Source organism: Penaeus vannamei, unplaced genomic scaffold (genome assembly GCF_042767895.1).
Source record: "Penaeus vannamei isolate JL-2024 unplaced genomic scaffold, ASM4276789v1 unanchor1011, whole genome shotgun sequence".
Taxonomy (NCBI): Eukaryota; Metazoa; Arthropoda; class Malacostraca; order Decapoda; family Penaeidae; genus Penaeus; species Penaeus vannamei.
In genome coordinates this window covers 1-15,000 of record NW_027214015.1, presented here as the reverse complement: position 1 = coordinate 15,000, position 15,000 = coordinate 1, and the positions used below count along the sequence as shown (strand labels likewise).

The 15,000-nt window shown below is 41.7% G+C and overlaps 1 protein-coding gene across 1 annotated transcript in view; it reads left to right on the top strand.

The window, feature by feature from the left end:
- The window catches only part of LOC138861136 (mucin-2-like), a 19,589-nt gene extending 5,528 nt beyond the window's left edge, over window positions 1–14,061 (top strand). Inside the window, exons 4-7 of the mRNA XM_070119989.1 lie at window positions 707–814; window positions 5,475–6,257; window positions 8,799–9,224; window positions 13,922–14,061. Of these exons, the coding sequence (XP_069976090.1) occupies window positions 707–814; window positions 5,475–6,257; window positions 8,799–9,224; window positions 13,922–14,040 (1,436 nt within the window). The 3' untranslated portion in view covers window positions 14,041–14,061. The remainder of the gene's footprint in view (window positions 1–706; window positions 815–5,474; window positions 6,258–8,798; window positions 9,225–13,921) is intronic.
- Window positions 14,062–15,000: the final 939 nt, after the last annotated feature.

The following is a 15,000-nucleotide window of genomic DNA, read 5'->3' as shown; positions in this document are numbered from 1 at the left end:
TCCAAATTCCAAATCTAATTCGGGCATTGGTTTATATGATAAATATGTTATATATCTGTATATACATTGTTTTTAGCAATTGACCTTTTCTGTTTAATGCATGAAACAGATGTTGGCCGTCCATGTACCCGGCATACACTGTACATTCATGTTCATTACCTTTAAAAACACACAATGAAGCAATGTTTCTTTTTTCTTTTGAATCTGTGCTCCTTTGTTGCTTATTCCATATGACTATCAAATATCTGCCCCTTCTTTTGGTATCATTCTCATTTTTTTCTTTCTTTCTCTTATGCGTTTGGTTTTGGAACTCCATAAACTAATAAGGAAGTGTCACCTGTTTTCTGTTTTTTATCAAATCCTCCCACCCTCTCTCTCTCTCTCTCTCTCTCTCTCTCTCTCTCTCTCTCTCTCTCTCTCTCTCTCTCTCTCTCTCTCTCTCTCTCTCTCCTCTCCTCTCCTCTCTCTCTCTCTAAACCGCCATCATTCGTTTGACTGTTACTTCTCCGCTTCGCATGCATGTGCGTGAAAAATCCTACTTGTCTTGTCGCGTGTCTTGTGTTTACTCTGTCCATGGCCATCGTCACAGGTACACCGGAACCAATATACACAAAGCACTTACACTTTCCCAACATTCTAACACGACAAGCGACGTGCGCTACTTCTCGATGACGTGACTAATAAACTAGTCTATTCATCGTGACAGGATGTGATGAAAACTCCTTCATGTGTGACGTTGAAAGATGTGTTGTTTATACAAAAAAATGCGACGGCGTGATAGACTGCATGGATAGCTCGGACGAGGAAGGTTGCGGTGAGTACCTAATGCACACGTGTTGTCTTTCATGCTTGTTTACACGCAAAAATCGCATGTGTCAAATTTGCATATACATTTCATGAAATATTCTATCTTTTCTTACTGTCCTTCTGTCTGTGGCTGTGGCTCTCTCTCATTTCCTTTCTTTATTTCTCTTTCTCTCTCTTTTTATTACTCACTGATGTATAGAACTAGACACCAGGCAACACACTTTACCATGATACACGCGACAAACAAGTCCACACAACGACCGAACAGACTGGGGAAAGCTTCTACGAATGCGATGCGGTGAGATGTGGTCCTGAAGCGAGTGTCTTATTTTGGAGCATTTTCTTCTACTTGTTGCTTCCTAATGTGTCCCATGCGTAACACACGTGTGAGAGAAAAATAAAGAACGGTGAAATGAAAGGTGGCGCAAGTGACTGCCACGGCGAAACGGAAGGGCGAGTGCAAGACTAAGGAAACGGTCGTATAACGCGGGGAACGTGAATATCGGTTGCGACTGAGCGAGGCGCTCGCGCGAGCACCAGAGGGCGAGGTGCGGCTCAAGCGGCAAACGTTCTCTTTTTCTTTGTTGTTTTTAGTCTTCCCCTTTTGCCTTTCGCTTCCGTTTCAGCTGGGCGCCTTTCCAGGTAGATCTTGGCACGCAAACCATAGTGTTTGTGTGCGAACAAATATGTGCAGGTTAGCTAAATTAACTGAAACTCCTAGATCGTCTCTCGTCCTCCACCTGCCTTACCCTGATGTCTCCTCTGCCTCAAGAGGCGTACCTTTGGGCTCAAAGCCCAAGTCCTAAGGGCCCCCTTTTAGACTAGGGGTTCTAGAGGGGGTTTGTGATTCAGGAGAGCTCCGAGTGGCCTGGACTTCTGGTGTAAAAGGCACATGGAAATTATGCCTCTGTCTCGCCGCCTTGGACGGTAACTTCACCTCAAATAATCGAGAGAAATGAATCCACATTTATGCTGAATCGGTATCCCAGTCTCTAAGTTAGAATCTAATTTATAGTTCAGCTATATTTCTCCGATGATTCATGTGAATTTCGTTATCATTAACCAACCGACATTTGGACGTCGTCCATTTCTTGACAAGACCTTTTTGTAACAATTTGAATACCTAAACGCCTAGATACATTGCGTGCTGTTGGATTATGGTTGCAACAAGCACAGAATCATCGAAATTTAATCTGAAATGCAGTCTTGAAAAAGGAAGATTGTTATTTCATTAACATAAAAAAATAGAAAATCATAAAGCTACTTAATATGCTGATATATATATATATGTATATACATATATGGAAGCTTCAAATAAAACGGCAAAAAACACTCGTTTACCTTAATTAGACCCCTCTCTTGACTTAGCGAGGGTGTGGAAACTTTCACTATTATGTCCATCACTTGTGCCAAACCAAAACAATAAATCAAGTGCCAAACAGTGCTAACCCCGACAAAAACACCTTTCACCAACCTCACACTCTGGTCCCACAAAACACAAAATTCGACCACCACAGAACAGGAGCTCCCACGCAAGATCACCGTGCTTCTTCTCAAACAAGCAACTGATGTCCCTCACTAGCAACTCGCCGGTTCGTCGGCACGCCCGTGTTCTACCCCATCCGTCAGCAGGCACGCCCGTGTTCTACCCCATCCGTCAGCAGGCACGCCCGTGTTCTACCCCATCCGTCAGCAGGCACGCCCGTGTTCTACCCCATCCGTCAGCAGGCACGCCCGTGTTCTACCCCATCCGTCAGCAGGCACGCCCGTGTTCTACCCCATCTGTCAGCAGGCACGCCCATGTTCTACCCCATCCGTCAGCAGGCACGCCCGTGTTCTACCCCATCCGTCAGCAGGCACGCCCGTGTTCTACCCCATCCGTCAGCAGGCACGCCCGTGTTCTACCCCATCCGTCAGCAGGCATGCCATTTCTCTGCCCCATACAGGTGGAGGACAGCAATTCCGGACTACCAACCAAAAAGGTCTTCCGGTGTCTCTGAATATGAGCATCTGTCCCAACCTAGAGGCTAATACAAAATGCTATTTCAACAGTTTCCAATAATGTGAGCATAAAGGACAAACATGGGTGAGGATGTCTGAAAATGTTTCAGAGAAGCTACAGAACCACGTTTGTAGATATGTATGTATGTATAGATAGATACGCATGTGTTCATGCGTATATTTGAATATCCTAAGGAAATTGTTGTCTGTTCTTTGAACACATTTCACATTCACCTTTCAACGCATGATGCCCTCAACACTAGAGAGAAATGCAAAACATGTAGGATTCATTTTCTTGAGTTGTAAGTTGTAAGGAGAATACTAGGATCTCCGTTCGCATAGGTGATGACGTCAGTGGCAGTGGAGTTGATGGATACAACCTTAAATAGGGAAGCTGAAAGGTAAATCGCATCGCCATGTAGTCGTAAGGGTTAAGAAAGAAAAACTAAATGCAGGAAGATTGTAATTACTAAGTATAGATCGAATTTATTGTAACGCTTGAGAAAGGATTTCAAGAGGAGCGGCTCGAGTCACTAATGGCGACTTCCCAGCCCGGGTGCGCAGGAGACAACCGATTCTGAGACAGCCTGAACAAACAAGGTCAAGTGAGTTCACTTTAATCGCCTATTCCCACTTTTTTTTAAGAATTGCTCCTTTTAAAACGATCAAATATCCAAGTAATTATGGCTATTTCCGGGAGCGAATTGCTTTAAACGAGGCTCAAAAAAGTTATTCCCGAGATTAATCCATCTGATTAAGATGAAAAAGAAAAATGGAATTTTTTTTTAGATGAGTTAAAGTAACATAAATTCATGTTTATGATAAAGTAGTGGATTCCGACAGCTAATAGCTTAACTTTTGAAACATTTACGATGATTTAATGTTTTTTAAATCTGTTTGGAAATCCTGATCCTGGTGATTTTTTTTTTTTTTTTTTTTTTTTTTTAGATTTCAGAAATCCCGGAAATCCCGTACGCTGTTTTGGGCAGCGAAATGCCCCTCGTGAAGGTGTATATATAGCGATATAAAGTAAATGAAAGGAAAAGCTTTCGGCATGACAAGAAAATTAACGAATAATTACCCTTAGGTCGTCTGAACGACACGTTCAGACGACCTAGGAACATAGGGCGTGTGATGATGGCACGACCTACGCCTGCTGCTGTGGCGGTGTGAGGGAGTGTTCCAAGGGGAGGACGAGGCTGAGGGCGGCTCAAACGGTAGATAAGTCCCCCATTTAATACTCACTCTTATTGTGCTGCTTCATGGTTCCATGCTCGTATTTCTCTGCCTTTCTGGCTTTATTGTTTCGTCTTCCACTTTCATGACCGCCTTTTGCGATCGCTGGGACTGCGTCGTTCGGTGTCTTTTGGAACGGCGAGGCAGCTCTTCGGCGGGACTTGTTCCAGCCTTGAACCGGGGGAGGACTGAGATTCCGCTGGATTTCCCTGCGCCGCCGCCCCGGCTCCTCCGTCCGTCCGACAGCTCTGGATCCTGCCACGAGCGATGTGTTCGTGAAGGGATTCGGAGACAACACGATTCAGTTCGACATTTTAACTTAGCCTTAAATTCACGTAGCGGATGTACCCCCCCCCCCCCCGCTTTTTTCTCTTTATTCCATCGATAAGGCCCTCCTAACTGTTACTGCATTTGTATACCTTTTCCCCAATTATCCGCTTATGTGTATTCTTTTGGAATTTTTAGATTTACATTTCTTTCTTGCATCGAATCTGTAAAAAACTTTTGATGTTTTTCACTTCGTAGTTTTCATTCGTAACGAACGAGGTGCATATCGTAGATGCGCATTTGGACACGCGCACATGTACATGTGCACGCACGCGCCCACGCACACGCCACGCGCACGCGCACGCAAACGCACCCGTCCACGCACATGCAAACGCACACACACATACACACACACACACACACACACACACACACACACACACACACACACACACACACACACACACACACACACACACACACACACACACACACAGGCACAGCAGACCAGTAAACAATATTTCGCACAGCACGTTTTCTCTCCTTTACGAAAATCCTTTCCATTAAAAAACATGACCGCTTTATGATTTGCCTCAAATATTTATGTATCCGCCCCCCCCCCCCCAAGAAAAAAAATGATTGATGGTTTATTTATTGACTGATTTGTTGCGTTTTAGCTTTGACTTTAGGTGATGGTTTTAGTTTTGCAGTGCTTGCTTCGATCGTGTTTCCTTTCGCATTAGTAACATGATTATCATATAATTATTAGTAATGTTACTAATATCATCATTATTATCGGTAGCATTATTGTTATTATCATCATTATTCTATATTGCCTTTGCTTCATTTCCTTTTATCAAAATTTAAAGATATAGTAATTTACTTGTTCATTGCCTGTTAAGATTAATGTCCAAAAAGCCAAACATATATATATATATATATATATATATATATATATATATATATATATATATATATATATATATATATATATATATATATATATATATATATATATATATATATATATGTATATATATATATATATATATATATATATATATATATATATATATATATATATACATAATGGCCAAATAGCAGATAGCTCCATATACTTGAACGGGGAAAGAAAATGAAGTTTCGAGGTCACTCATCCGCAGCGACGACATCGGCATCCACAACAACACCTACTTCTACAACGACACCAACAACATCAACACCAACACCAACACCAACATCAACAACAGCAACATCATCATCACCAACATCAACATCAACATCAACACCACCACCAACACCTACATCAACAACGCCAACATCAACACCAACACTAACATCAACACCAACATCAACACCACCAACATCAACAACACCAACACCAACAACAACACCACCAACATCAACAACACCAACAACATCAACAGCGACATCAACAACAACACCACCACCATCAACAACACCAACAACATCAACAGCGACATCAACAACACCAACAACAACAACAACAACACCGCCATCAACAACACCAACACCAACACCAACAACATCAATAGCGACATCAACAACAACAACAACACCAACACCAACCTCACCAACATCAACAACACCAACACCAACCCCAACAACATCAACAACACCAACACCAACACCAACAACATCAACAGCGACATCAACAACAACAACAACACCAACACCAACACCAACACCAACACCAACACCAACCTCACCAACATCAACAACACCAACACCAACCCCAACAACATCAACAACACCAACACCAACCCCAACAACATCAACAGCGGCAACGACAACGCCGCCCCCCCCGCCCGCATGCCCCCAAGGCCTGCAGCTGATCCGGTGCACCGACGGGGTGACGTCCGCCTGCGAGTGTGACGGCGTCGAGCAGTGTCCCGACGGGGCCGATGAGGATCCACGGATTTGTGGTAACACTGACGTCACGCGTTGCGCTTCTCGATGCGACTCGCTTGCCTTCGTTTTACTTTGCTTTTTATATCCTCCATTCTTCTTTACTGTTTATTTCCTTCATTTATTGCTTTTCATTTCGTTCATTTTTCGTTGCTATTTATTATTATACTTTATTAATATTTTTTACCTTCATAATTCGTTGTTATTCATTTACTTAATTCTTCTTTTCTATTTATTTCCTTCATTCGTTGCAATTCATTTCCTTCATCGTTGCTATCTATTTCCCTCATTCTTCGTTGCTATTTATAACCTTCATTCTTCTTTGTTTTTATGTCCCTTCATTCTTCATTGTTATTTATTCACTTTATTCGTTGCTATTCATTTCCTTCTTTCTCCGTTGCTATTTACTTTTTATATTTCGTTATTTTTTTCTTTCATAATTCGTTACTATTTATTTACTTAATCCTTCTTTACTATTTATATCCTTCATTCTTCATTGTTATTCATTTTCTTCATTCTTCGTTACTATTTAATTCCTTCATTATTCGCCATCATTTATTTCTTTCATTCTTCGTTACTATTTATTTCTCTTCAATCTTCGTTACTATTTATTTGCTTCATTCTTCGTTGCTTTTTTGTTACTAGTGTTATCCTCCAGGGCCCGGATTCACTAACGCACTTACGATGGTAAAATCACTGGTAACTATAGTTACCATGGTAACCAGACAGCGGTGGCATTCAACTTGCCATCGGAGTTACCATCGCAAATTTTACCAGTGGTCAGAACACTGGTAACTTCTGGGAAGACGATGTCAGCACGTGTTATCTCGTCCAAAAATTAATATCTAAGCAAAGTATTAGTTTTTTTGTTTGTTTGTTTTTTGTTTACCTGATGGAACTAATATGATGGTAAACAGATATCACAATACGGAAATGGCGAAGAAATGTAAATTTCACATAAAACTAGCAAGAATAAAATCCACACAAATTCTCGTAAGATTATAGGCCTATAATATACTAGAATGTATGGAATCGATAGATAAGTGAACTCAAAGAATTCTCTGACATAATTATAACAAATGTTTTAGAAAACTACCTTGCTGATATATGAACTGGCAGTACTAACGCTAAACGAATATAGCAATTTCTGTGTCGTCGACATTTTGACAATAAACTCCAAAGTATGAACAAGAACAAGCTTGAAATACTTCCTTTGACGACAGATGGCGATGAATTGAAATTTTGTTTGGTCCAGTTCTTTCCTTAACAATGATGAAAAATAGATAAATAAAAAAAACTGTTTGGACTGTCTCTTTGGTTTGAGGTAAACAATAATATGGTAATATAACGGTGTATGTGTTGGTTCCTATCTATAAAATAAATATATATGTGCTTAAATAGTGTTTTAGCTTTAGATTATTTTAAATATCTCGCTGTGTCTTATTCTGTTTACATGTTACATGATTGACCGAAGGAACCTAAAAGATTATGTATAGCGCTCTCTTATTGGTGGAAATGTTATATGAGAGCCCTTTGTTGGCTACCATTAGAATGAGTCGATGTACGATTGTAACTCAGCTGATCCAAATTACCATTTCTTCATGAACCCCGCTTTACAATCACTAGTAAACGCAATGGTAAATGGCTGCTGGTAAAACCCTTACGATCGTATGTTACTGAATCTGGTCCCAGTCGTTTATCGGTATTTGTTTTATTGATAAGATTTATTTATTAATTAATTTATTTATTATTATTATTATTTTTTTTTTACATAGTAATCTTATTCCTCGTTGTTATATATCATCCTTAATGTTTTGATATTTGTTTTTTATTTGTTATAATTATTGTTATAATATTCATTATCATTATCCTTTATCTTTTCATTAGGATCATTATTATTATATTATATCGCCACGGCTGCCTGAGAGCGGTCGGCGGCCTAACCTTACGGAGGTTCCATTATGAACAACTTGTAAATCAAGTTGACCTTCTGGGGTAAATAGTGCAGTTAGATTATATTAAAGGTAACAAGCTTTTTAAAGAAATATTGATATTAGTACTAATTAGTGTATGTTAAAAAACGCCAAGGTTATTCTAATAAAAATCTTATTGCTTTAACAAAGAGGAATTAGATTAAATCTGTTGACTGGAGGTGGCCGATGGGTGCAGCATGCACAGTACAGGTAAAGTGTCATTGCAACCTGCAGTGCATGATACTTTCCCTTTATATTTTCGTACTTTTTGAGCCCCAATGTCTTCCTACTTGTAAATTGATCCGGATAATTTTGTGTTTGTCTTCGTATTGCGATGGCATTTCTAATCCAGTGGCAAATACGTTAATTCCAGCTCATAAAATGAAGCATCAAAGTAACGCCACCAAGAGAAAGCAACCAGATTACATATGTAAACGCAGTTCGTGCATTGATTATATATATATATATATATATATATATATATATATATATATATATATATATATATATAATGGATAAAAGAAAAAAAAAACTTCATTTGTTTAATTGGGGAAAAAATTAAGGTTTGAGGTCATTTGCCCGCAGTTTCGTCAACGTCTTCAACAACCACAACACCCGTATCCTCTACAACATCAACAGCAGCAATAACAACATCGACAACGACACCATCAACAACATTAACAACAACGACACCAACAACATCAACAACATCAACACCACCAACATCAACATCAACAACACCACCAACACCAACAACATCAACAGCGACATCAACAACACCAACAACATCAACAGCGACATCAACAACACCACCACCACCAACAACAACAACACCAACACCAACAACATCAACAGCGACATCAACAGCGGCAACAACAACGCCGCCCCCCCCGCCCACATGCCCCCAAGGCCTGCAGCTGATCCGGTGCACCGACGGGGTGACGTCCGCCTGCGAGTGTGACGGCGTCGAGCAGTGTCCCGACGGGGCCGATGAGGATCCACGGATTTGTGGTAAATGACATTACATTCTCTTTCTTTCATTTTACTTTGTTATTTATTTCCTTCATTCTTCGTTGCTATTTATATCTTTCATTCTTCATTGCAATTTATATCCTTTATTCTTCTTTACTATTTATTTCCTTCATTCTTTGTTGCTATTTATATTCTTCCTTCTTCGTTGCTTCTCATTCCCTTCATCCATCATCATCCTCGTGGACCTAACGCCGATGGGGGCGCACACCCTTTGCTTATACCTGCGAGAGTCCCTCATGGCAAGCCGCCAGGCAGGGACTCGGCCCATCTCAAGCTCCTCACAACATTTTTGATTGATCTGCCCAAGCCATGACTTCCTGGGTCGTCCCACAGGCCTCCTCCACCCAGGGCTGTCTCGAACAGAGACAACCTGGTGGGCAGGATCATCCTGAGGGAAGCAAGACAGGTGGCTGTATAGCCTGAGTTGGCGATCTCGGATTGTGCAGGTAATAGGTCCTATGCCAGTCTCACGGTGCAACCGTTGGTTTGACATATGGTCCCGCCAACAGTACCCCATGATCTGGCGCAAGGATCTATTACAAAAGGCATCAAGACATGACTCCAAGGCGCATGATAATGTTTAGGTTTCACTACTGTATAGCAAAATTGGCATTATCAGGGACTTGAAAACCCGTAGCTTGGTCCTTCTGCACAAGTACTGACATTTCCAAATACGCTTGTAGAGAGAGTTCATGGCCCTTGCTGCCAGGCCAATCTGTCTGCTGACTTCCTGGTCTGACAGCCCAGAGTTAAGGACTACACTACCAAGGTATGTTGAGCTCTCTGTGACTTCAACGTCCTCACCGCAAGCACATACCGATTGAACAGGTTTTTCTAGCAAGTCCCTAAAGTCCTGGATCTTGGTCTTGGTCCAGGAGAACTCTAAACCCAAGGGCTTCGCTTCATTACTGAATGCATCCAGAGCCACCACTGAGGATTCCAAAGACTCAGACAGAATAGCAACATTATCAGCAAAGTCAAGGTCGGTAACCTTGATATTGCCCAGTGTTGCTCCACAATGACTATGAACAGTAGCTCTGCCCAGTATCCAGTCCATGCAAGTGTTGAAAAGTGTTGGTGCAAGGACAGCCTTACCTCACTCCTGAACTAGCAGGAAAGAAGCTTGACAGACCCCACCACACTTTATAGCAGGTCCCCCTTCCCCTTCCAGAGAGGCATGGCCACACCCCTCAACAGGTGAGGGGAAATGGTACCAGACCGCCAGATGCCAGCCAGGACAGCATGCAACCCCCGCGCCATAGGTTCATCACCAGCCTTTAACAGTTCAGCTGGAATGCTGCATCTACCTGCTGCTTTACCACTCTTCAGCTTGGAGATCGCCCCCTAACTTCGGTTAGGGAGGGAGGATCCTCACTGATGGGTGGTTCTGGCAATGGAATATCAGCACTCCCTGCATCCAAGTTAACGGTTGATAGGTCAACCTGGTACAACTGCTCAAAATACTCAGCCCAACGCTCCTGCACCGCAACATGATCTGAGATGATCTGGCCACTTACTAAGCGAACTGCTGTCATCTGTGAAGAGGGCTTGGAGTTCAGCTTTCTCAGGGCTTGGTATGTAGGACGAAGGTCATTTACTAAGAAATGTCCTTCTACCTCCTCTGCAAGACTCCTAATAAACTGTTCCATGTCCCTTCTTAACAGTGACCGAGTTCTGTGCACCTGAGAATGGTGCAAATCCCAATCCCCTGTCAGACGAGCTGCACGATAAGCATATGTGGCATCCAATGTCTCCTGTGAGATGAAATTTCATCTTGCTCTCGGGCGTTCACCAATCGTTTCTTGGGCTGCATCAAGTGTTTCACACTTAAGGTGTCCCACAGAAATACAGGATCCATCAGATTGTCGAGGGCTGCGAAATGACCAGAGACTGCCTCAGCAAACCCCCGGGCACACTACCCCTCCCTCAACCTGTCCAAGTGAAACACCCTGGCGTGATCATTGGACCGCTGGGTAGTTTTGAGTTTTGAGATGGACCCGGAGGGTAGCCACCACCAATCTATGTACCACAGTACCACAGAACTCGGCACTCCTATACATCCTGCAATTCTGGAGGATCCTCCGAGTGCTAACGAGTATGGGATCGATCTCCTTGGCTGTATTACCCATATCACTGTAATGTTCAGCGATGTGGGTCTGGGCGCTGGTACCAGGAGCCAGAAATCCTAAATTTCTGGGACCTTGCAAAGTCCTGGAAAAGGAGGATATTCTCGCTGCCGGCACCAGCTCCCGAACCATGGGGACAACAGACATCTTGTAGTCAGCTTGATCACAGCCAGATACTGTATTGAACTCACCCAGAACAACACAGATATCTCACCAGGGACACCTGTCTGACACAGATGCTAGTTTGGCCTAGAACATCTCTTTCACGTCAAGTTTACAAACATCGATAGGAACGTACACAGCAATAAGAGACATGAAGCCAAATGCTAGCTTGTCTCATAACCATTATACACTCATTGACTGGAGTAACCTCTACTATCGAGGGCTGGAGTCTGCTGGAAATGGCCATGGCTACTCCCTGGAAATGGTGACCGTCGCTGCGGCCTGACCAGTAATAAGTGTACCCACCTACACTGATCATGCTGCTGCTAAGTCTTCCCACCTCTGAGATAACAGCCACCTCCACTCTCAGCCTCCCCAGTTCCCTTGACAGCAGAGGCAACCAGTCATCATGACGCAAACGGACTGAGATTTAGCCTTGGGCAGTTGCTCTGGGTGGATGCCACATCTGCTACCCTCACCGACACTACTCCATATAAAAGGGGCCGGCAGGCTGCGGGACCCATCATCCACCTACGGGGTTCCACAAGGCTTTCCCCCAAAAGATTCACTCCAGGCTGGCGACTGCCAGAATGCAGGTGGGACAAGTAGTTCTCGCTCCTATCCTGCGTCCCGGCAGTCGCTCTCCCAACGGGACCCACAGCCCGCCTCTTACTGGGTGGGAGGAGCATTTTCCCTCCCAGCATTTCTAACTATATCAAACACTGTCGATTGGTTAATATCTAGGGGGAGGAGGACTGGCAAGGCCCACCTCCCCTGAGCCTCCGATTAAGGCCAGGGGTTGGTACAGGGCCAGGGCGTGTCCACACGCCAGTGGGCCATGACCCTGAACATCTAGGACCTCCTGCTGCTCTGAGATCCCCCTCAGTTTAGCCTGGAACCGCAAGTTACCCAGTTTCCATGGGAGGCCACGAGGAGGCACTGCAGGGTTCTCGATGATGGAGAGGCTATGCACTGGCAGGGGAGGCTTATGCAGAGCTGCTCCCTTTTTCGCACTAAGCTAGCCAGCGGTGGCAGCTGCGAGCGAGAAAGTATGCAAAGCACTTAACACTAACTAGACTACTACACCATCGCTTCATACCACCCTGCGCATGAAACACTCACCCATTCTTCATTGCTTCTTACTTCCTTCATTCTTCATTGCTATTTATTTCCTTCATTCTTCATTACTATTTATTTTGTTCATTCTCCGTTGCTATTTATTTCCTTCATTCTTCATTACTATTTATTTTCTTCGTTCTCTGTTACTCTTTATTTTCTTCAATTTTCGTTACTGCCATTTATTTCTCCCAAGCATTTATCAGTGTTTCGTTTCATTGATAGTTTTTTTTTTTTTTTTTTTTTTGTTTCGCTAGTTTTACATGTATTTTTCCCTTTCTTCTTATTTATCATCTTATGACTTTACTAGTAAATAGTTCCCATTGTTATTGTTATAATAATTAATATCATTATTATTATTATTATTATTATCATTATGATCATTATCATTAAAATTGTTATCGCTACGAATGCCTGATGACGATCCGCGGCCAAAGCTTACGGCGGTTCCGTTATAAACAACTTGTATATCAATTTGACTATTTTCAGAGTAAGTAGTACAGGTAGATTATGATAAATATAACACATACTTTTTAAGAAATGATTGATATTGGTACTAATAAATGTATGTTTAAAATGATTAAGGTTAATCTAGTAATAAAGTTTATCTTAACAATGAGGAATCGCGTTTCCTGTTGATTGGAGGTGGTCGATGGGTGCAGCATGCACAGTACAGGTAAAGTGTCATTGCAACCTGCAGTGCCTGATAATTCCCTTTTTTATTTCCGTACTTTTTTGAGTCCTGAAATCTATACTTGTAAGTATAGACCTGACTAACTTTATGTTTCTGTCCTCTTATCATGACGGTATTTCTAATCCAGTGGCAAATACATCGATGCCAGCTCAGGAAATAAGGTATCAAAATAACGCCACAATAAAAAAGTAACCCAATTACATACACAAATGCAGTTCATGCGTTAGTACACATTTTTATTTATACATACATACATACATATATATATATATATATATATATATATATATATATATATATATATATATATATATATATATATATATGTATATATATACATACATACACACACATATATATATATATATATATATATATATATATATATATATATATATATATATATATATATATATGTAGGTATATATACATATATATATATATATATATATATATATATATATATATATATATATATATATGTGTGTGTGTGTGTGTATATATATAATGTATATATATATATATAATGGCTAGGTAATAGAGAAATCCCTTTGCCTAAATGGGAGATGTTTTCGCAGTATTGTCAACAACACCAACATCAACAGCGACATCAACAACAACACCACAAACATCAACAACACCAACATCAACAGCAACATCAACAACAACAGCAACACCACCACCAACAACATCATGAACATCAACAACAACATCATGAACATCAGCAACATCAACAACAACACCACCAACAGCAGCAACAACAACAACAACACCAACAACATAAACAACACCACCACCATCAACAACAACACCACAAACATCAACAACACCAACAACATCAACAACACCAACAACATCAACAGCGACATCAACAACACCACCACCAACAACATCAACAACAACACCAACAACATCAACAACAACACCAACAACATCAACAACAACATCAAAAACATCAACAACAACATCACCACCACCAACAACTACACCAACAACTTCAACAGCGACATCAACAACACCACCAACACCAACACCAACAACAACCCGAACAACAACACCAACAACATCAACAGCGACATCAACAACACCAACACCAACCTCACCAACATCAACAACACCAACACCAACCCCAACAACATCAACAACACCAACACCAACCCCAACAACATCAACAGCGGCAACGACAACGCCGCCCCCCCCGCCCGCATGCCCCCAAGGCCTGCAGCTGATCCGGTGCACCGACGGGGTGACGTCCGCCTGCGAGTGTGACGGCGTCGAGCAGTGTCCCGACGGGGCCGATGAGGATCCACGGATTTGTGGTAACACTGACGTCACGCGTTGCGCTTCTCGATGCGACTCGCTTGCCTTCGTTTTACTTTGCTTTTTATATCCTCCATTCTTCTTTACTGTTTATTTCCTTCATTTATTGCTTTTCATTTCATTCATTTTTCGTTGCTATTTATTATTATACTTTATTACTATTTATTACCTTAATTCGTTGCTATTCATTTCCTTCATTCTTTGTTGCTTTTATTTTTCTTTATTCTTCATTGCTATTTGTTTACTTCATTCGTTGCTATTAATTTCTTTCATTTTTTTGTTGCTATTCAATTCCTTCATTCTTTGGTTTTTTATTTTTATACATTACTATTTATTT